The following is a 7054-nucleotide window of genomic DNA, read 5'->3' as shown; positions in this document are numbered from 1 at the left end:
CCTCTATCAGTTTGCAAAGCCTTAATCTTCAATCCTGTTTGAGTTTCCATAAACACTTTATAATTTTTCAATGCTTGTAGGGACTGAGATTTATGAGTGAGTAAAAAAATAGTTATGTATTTTGTATGAGCATCTACAAATGAGATGTAGTATCTATATCCATTTCTAGACATCATAGAAGTGGGACTCCAAATATCAACAAAAACAAGGTCTAATGGTGCTGTATAGACTGATTCAGATTTTGCAAAAGGCAACTGATGCATTTTTCCCATAGCACAATATTCACATATTTGAACAAAATTAGAATCAAATTGGGCAGGAACTCCACATGTTTTCAAGACAGAAAGTACAGTTTTTATTGAACTGTGACCTAAGCGTTTATGCCAAAGGTCAAGGGTTACATTTTTGTTGCTTTGAGCTACAAATGCTTTCTTAATAGAAGAATCTGTAATGCTATGCTTACAAGAAGTAGAATTATTCAAAGAACTATGCATTAAGGATTTATTAGGCACGGGAACAAACAAATTTTGAAAGGAGTATATGCCATTTTTAGCTTTGCCTTGGAGAAGTATTTCTTGAGAGTCTTGATCATGCACAATATAATCATAAGGCCAAAATTCAAAATAGACATGGTTATCTAAAACAAATTGAGATATACTTAATAAATTCTGTGTGATTTCAGGGACATAAAGTAATTTATTTAAAAGAAACTTGATTTTACTGTCTTTATCACAAAGAATTGAGATTTCTTGAGCTAGAATTTTCATACCTTGACCATTACCTACAAATAATTGATCAGAATCTGGAGTTGAAGAGTTGGAATTCAGTAAGTTGAGTGAATCTGGTGTAACATGGTGGCTTGCTCCTGAATCTGGGTACCATACAGATTCTAGATAATTCTGAGGATTTGAGAAATAAACTCTTGGTTGATGGAACTGTGATGATGGTGGTGGTGGTTGTGTGTTAGAGTAGGAAAATATAGATTGTGGTGATTGTGAGCTATTTCCATAAGTTTGAAAGTTAGGATCGAATCTATGGAAGCAAGTTTGAACTACATGGCCTTGGCGACGACAAAGTTGACACTGAGGTCGATTACTTTGATTAAAAAACGACCTTCTTTTCCAAATCTTTCCCCTCTTCCTCTTCGAAGAATAGAACCTCTCTGAGATTGAATGGTATACGGTGATGGTGCTTGTGCCAGATTTGCCATGGGGATGCCACCTTGTGGTTTCTTGTATCTTTCCAACATATCATCATAGGCTTGAAGGAAAGACTCGACTTCAGGCACGTTGTAGGTTGATAATTTTGACATTACAGAAGTGATGAAGACAGTATACTTCTCAGGTAAACCATCAAGAATTGCTGAGATATGGTCATCTTGTTGAATTTGATATCCAATGGATTGTAGAGAATCAACAAGATCCTGGATTTGTAAGAGATAATCTGGTATCGATTCAGTTTTTTTTACTGATTTCAGTTGAGCTTTTAAGCTTTGAATTTTTGTGGCAGAGGTCTCAGCAAAATAGTCATTGAGTGCATTCCAAATTTCATAAAATTGATGACAATGAAGGATCTTGTTCTTGAAGGGTTTTGTGACTGATGCAAGAATCCACGTTGATAGAGTAAGATCATCTAATTTCCATTGTTTGAAGGCTTCAGTTTTTATTTTAGTCTTCTTGATAGCATCTTCTTTATATTGTTGTGGAATCTTGTTTTGGTACAAGTGATCTTCAAGACTTAAACTCTGAATTGTAAGCAAAGCTTGGTGTCTCTATGTATTATAATTGTTGTGATCCAACTTCTCAGAAATTGGAGAGAACGATCTCTTGGTTGAAGATTCTGATAGAGTAATTGACATTATGGAACACCAAACTGAAGAAATCAAGGAAGGGGCAAAACAAAATTGGAGCAAAAATTCAGACAAAAAAAATTGGCAAAAAAAATAAAAGATGAATCAGAATTTCATGAGAAGCAGGATCTCAGGCTCTGGATACCATAAAAGCAATTGAGATAGAGTAAGAAATTAGAAGCATGAGAGTGTTCTCATGCATTGATGCAGGAAGTAGAATTAAAAAGGAGACTTGAAACGTGGAAGTGGAAGTAGTGAAAGGGTGAAACGTGGAAGTGAAAGTGAAAGAATAAAACTGAAAGTCATTCATTGAAAATTGTACTACTACTGTACTCAAGTTAAGAGTTGGATCCGGAGAAACTAATTAATCCCTTATATTTATTCACAGGGCCGTTAAGGGTTGGATCCGGGTCCGTAACACAAATGAAGTACTAACCAAATTTCAATAAAAGTGCTGACACATAAACTTTTTCATTGAACAATAAAGTGGATATTATTGTGACATAAAATTAACATATCGTTATTAAAGAGATAATATTCATTTTATAGACTTCGTAGAGTTAAATATAATAAAACACATAATATATCACCATTATTCCTCAAAATAATAATCCATGTCCATGAAAGAATAAGTCTAGTATCCTATTATTCTGCTCCAAGAGAAGGCAAATGGTTCTCAAGAACATCAAGCCTTGGTTTCTCACATTTCACATCAATCTTCTCATCACCAGCTTTATACTCTTTGAAACTTGCAAGCCTTCCAAGTTCTTCAACCTCCCCTATAACAAGGTCTAGTTTGGCCACTATCTCCACAAGTAAAGATGCAAAAGCAGCAAAAGGCAATGCCTCTGAGAATTCAAGGCTGGTAATCGCAATTTTGCTTAATTGGTGTCTCAACACCTTTCTCTCTGGTTCCTTGTTTCCCGCTTGTTCATTGCATGCCTGTTACAACACGTATTGAATTATAATATGCAAATATCATTATTTTATTTAATCAAATAAAAATTACTAAAGAAGTTTAAATATGACAATAGTATTTATGTATGCAATATGCATGGATCATATAATGATTCCACATTGAAATCTAACACAATTCTCCTCTATTATTTCGATTTGAAATTCATTAAAAAAAAGTGTTTGGCCAACAAATATTAATTTATACAAAAATATTATGTATACACTAAAATTAGCTATGATACATTTGTGTATGAATATATGTGTTATTTAACTCATTTTTTATGCATGCTTTGTATTCTAATATATATTTTTTGAGTTATGTTACATGTACACCAAAATCAGTTACCAAAGTCAGCCACCAATATAAAATACATATTGAAATACAAATACACATTAAAAATAAATTAAACTACACATGTATTTATATACAAATACATTGGTAGCTAATTTTAGTGACTGATTTTAGTGTACAAATAACATTTTTAATATTTTTTTGGTAACTGATTTTAGTATATATCTATCATAATTATTTACATTATTATTCTATTCTAAAAAATAATGGTATACCCTTTTGGATTTCCAGTTGGACAAGGCGGAAGAATCAGTTTTAACAGTTGGTAGCGATGACTTGGAAGGCTTAGTTTCGCCCGCTTGGGCGGCGGCCATGGCAAGCATGTTCTTGGCTTGGGTGTCATTAGCGCCCAGGAAGAGTCGAGGCTGCGACCTTATGGCGGTATTCAGGTCCTGCAAGGCTTCATGGAGATGGTCTGATAGTATTTCTGGGGAGCAATGGCGGCGGTTCCTTATGCTGTTTCCCAGTTCTATCAGTGCCTTTGTTACCTCTCCTGCTACTCTTATGCATGGGTCCTTGAAAAGAACTCTAACAGATCTCGGTGTCTGAATAAAATTCCAACACAAAAAACATGAGATAGTGGTGAATTACGGTGAACTCGAGAGGATTCGAATGCTTTTACATTTCTAGTTTGTTTTTCGACGGCAATCAATCTAGAAATGTGCCAACAATTGAACGTTAAAAGGAATACAAATACACATTAAAAATAAATTAAATTATATATATATTTATATATAAATATATCAGTGGCTCATTTTAATAATTGATTTTAGTATATAAATAATATTTTTGTAAAAAATAAATNAGATGAAAATTTAAAAGTGAAACAATATAAAACCAATTTAAGACATAAAATTTAAAATTTAAAATTTTTTTATAGTTTAAGAATTATAATTTTGAATTTGCAATAAGACCAAGTGGTGGCTTGTGTGACTAGTGGTGGACTGGTGGGTGAAAAAAATTATATGTTGGAACGAAGGAAAAAACGTAAAAAGGATAAAAAAAATAATTTCAAGAAAATATGATTTTTATTTTGTTTTATTGGGATTTTTTTTTAGCTATTGCTGGCTATGATGGTGGTTGAGAGGTGTTGATTATGTAACATAATTGTTTATTTAGTTATTTACTTTAGGTTGTAAACACCCACAAATCCAATAACAAATAGTGTTTTGATTAATCCGTATTTTTTTCATCCAAATTTAAAAATAAGATTTTTATCATTTATTAACACTTCTTTCCTAATTGGTTTTATTATGTATTAGAATTTTATGAAACTTTTAAGTAAAATAGTAAAGTCTTATTTTCGTTCGTTAAAATAATGGTTAAACTGTAAGCATAGTTATAATAGTTCTAGTTTTCAACTCTTTCTTAAAATGTATTTATTTTAGACATTTCTTAATGCCAAAATAAACAGTAGTCTCTAACAACGTATTCTCGTTTGTCAAAATCATTTACAGTGTACTACTGTTTATCAAATTATAATCCTAATCACACAAATAAACTTGAGAGCAAAATTTTTCTAAACAGTCAAATTTATTTAAGTATAAGTACCTGAATTTCTGATCTCAAACAGCCGTGAAGGGCCACAACGGTATACCCAAACTGACGAAGAACATTCCCAACTTTCACATACTGCTGCCATGGAAATCTATGACAGTACCTTGAATGCCTTGGCTCCCAACTAGCATGTAATGCCTACCCAATTCAAAACACAACAATTTGAAAGCATGTTATGAATATGTAGCTTTATTATACGGTTGGATATTATAATAAAAATTTTATAATTATCTTTATATAAAAATATTTTTTTTATCATCAGATAATAAATTGTAGAATTTAATTTTAATATCTTATAAAAATGTTATTTTTATTTAAAGTGCAAGTAAACAAAAAAAAAAAACATAATTTAACAATTATATTTATAAAAAAATATTTGTCATTTTTATTTGAGTAGGTGTCATATTATATTTTATATTATTATATTGAGTAAGGCTATATTAGTCTTAAATTCTTAATATTTTAAAGTTGATGAAGTCCTTTTTTGATTAATTTCAAAGAGTAAACACCCAAACTTCATGGTGCAGTTAACTTTGAAATCATTTGTTGTTATCATATGAAGTTTTAAACATAAAATAAATACCCGAACAATGAGAAGGAAATGGGAAATAAAAAGGACAATATCTTTGATCAATAATAATAACTTTTTAAAACATTTCAACACGAACAGATTAACGAAATTTTAATCAAAAAATAAAAATATAAAACAAACCAAATTTTAGGAACAAGATTTTCAACTTATATTATTGAGCCAAATTTTAGGAACAAGATTTTCAACTTTTATTATTGAGCCACCCCTTTTAGGGAAGGCTCTTAAAAAAATTGGCGACGAAAGAATAGTTGACACTATACACAAAGCGTGGCTGCGTGGTTTGGAGACATAACATGCTCTAGCTTTATATTAGTTGTCGTGTCGGAACCATAAGCAATTTCTCCGATGTGGTCTCCAAATGACAAAACATTCATTCACTTATTCATGGTCATCTGTGGTGGTGTTTGTGAATTGCCAGGTTACATTGCAGTATAGAGATGTTTGTATCAGTGGAAGAGTGGTTCCCATCAGAGCTCAGGTCACAACACTAAGATCACTGGGGATGATGCACCTGGTGAAACTTGGCACAAGGTCTTCAGCAAAGAGGGTATTTATTTATTTATATAACTACGCATGCTCTCATCCCTTTTACAATTCAACAAATATTTGATTGTAATTATTGTTTCAGGAGAGGTTCCTTACAATCGGGGTGATTCCAGATGGCGACAAGAATGGAAAGCCTCACAAGCTCAGATTATTGTATCCTATTGCTAGCAGTGCTCTAGGTGATTTTGGAGACTCAAAAACTGTGATTTGGGTTTTACCCTTTTGTTCCATTCATACTTCAATTTCTCTGCAATCTCATATATTTGATATGATGCTTTCATTCACTCACCCAGGTTTCTCTATGTTATACAAATGAAAATGGAGAACTTGTGTATACTAAATAGATAGCTATTAAAAAAAAGCACATTAATATTTTTATATACACATACATTTGCGTAGAAAAAATACAGACTTTTAAACAAGTACAATTACTTTTATGTTTAAAATAACATACTTTTTTAACATACATAATAGATATATTTGTGTTCAAAATACAAATGTCTTATTATGTCAAAATATATAAAAGAAAAAGCATACAACAAAAAAATTGAATTTTTGTTGAATGTTTCTGTATTGAGAATGTCAATATTTTTAATTAAAAAATAAAAAAATTAATTAACATTAATTCAATATAAAATAAATACATTGAAAAATATCAATCAATTAATATTTCTCTTATTTGGAATGCATGCATTAAAAGTTTAGAAGGAAGCAAAAGATAGATGATTTATTAATTACCAGTGTTTCATCCGTAGATTTTGAATCCAAAACAGCCTTATAACCTCTGTATATGGGATCCTCAGATGATTTTATATTTTCTGATGAAGCTTCCGCCGTATCTCCATAAAAATATTCATCAACACAAGCTGCGAGATTTTATACCTTGACTAATGTGAGTGTTAATCAGACAATAAGGTCATATTTATTACTGTTTCACATACTTATCACTAATTATAGAGATAAATTATAATTGATGCCTACTAATACAATAGCAAATTAAAAACAGTACATGACTTTTCTTATTTCCTTTGAAGTTATTTTAGAATGTCAAGAATTAAAATTCATTTAATAAGAATAGAAAATTCTTTTACTTATTTTAAAATATATAAAAATAAATTATTTTAATTTATTTGAGAATTTTAATTCTCATGTTTTTAATATTCATAAATTAAATTGAAAGTGGTTTGATTTTTAAATTAAT

At 30.7% G+C, this 7054-nt stretch overlaps 2 protein-coding genes across 2 annotated transcripts in view; one reads left to right on the top strand and one right to left on the bottom strand.

Moving 5' to 3' along the window:
* LOC107617592 (aluminum-activated malate transporter 12-like) overlaps positions 2342 to 7054 on the bottom strand; it is a 9517-nt gene continuing 4804 nt past the window's right edge. The window contains exons 4-7 of the mRNA XM_016319389.2: positions 6592 to 6719; positions 4710 to 4853; positions 3374 to 3703; positions 2342 to 2791 (exon numbers count right to left, since the gene is read on the bottom strand). Coding sequence (XP_016174875.1) covers positions 2495 to 2791; positions 3374 to 3703; positions 4710 to 4853; positions 6592 to 6719 — 899 coding nt within the window. The 3' untranslated portion in view covers positions 2342 to 2494. The remainder of the gene's footprint in view (positions 2792 to 3373; positions 3704 to 4709; positions 4854 to 6591; positions 6720 to 7054) is intronic.
* LOC110270461 lies at positions 5433 to 6223 on the top strand. Its single transcript, XM_021119977.1, has 2 exons — positions 5433 to 5854; positions 5936 to 6223. The coding sequence occupies exons 1-2, from the start codon at positions 5666 to 5668 to the stop codon at positions 6167 to 6169; spliced, it is 423 nt and encodes a 140-aa protein (XP_020975636.1). The 5' UTR covers positions 5433 to 5665; the 3' UTR covers positions 6170 to 6223.

This window comes from Arachis ipaensis, chromosome B01 (assembly GCF_000816755.2).
Source record: "Arachis ipaensis cultivar K30076 chromosome B01, Araip1.1, whole genome shotgun sequence".
In the NCBI taxonomy this organism is placed as follows: domain Eukaryota; kingdom Viridiplantae; phylum Streptophyta; class Magnoliopsida; order Fabales; family Fabaceae; genus Arachis; species Arachis ipaensis.
The sequence above is the reverse complement of the archived record's forward strand: the minus strand, read 5'-3'. Positions and strand labels throughout refer to the sequence as shown.

Excerpts from the sequence above, each read along its gene's own strand:
- LOC110270461 (XM_021119977.1), top strand. The coding sequence starts at position 5,666 with ATGACAAAACATTCATTCACTTATTCATGGTCATCTGTGGTGGTGTTT. Across the intron at positions 5,855-5,935 it reads CAAGGTCTTCAGCAAAGAGG|GAGAGGTTCCTTACAATCGG; the intron begins GTATTTATTTAT and ends TTATTGTTTCAG.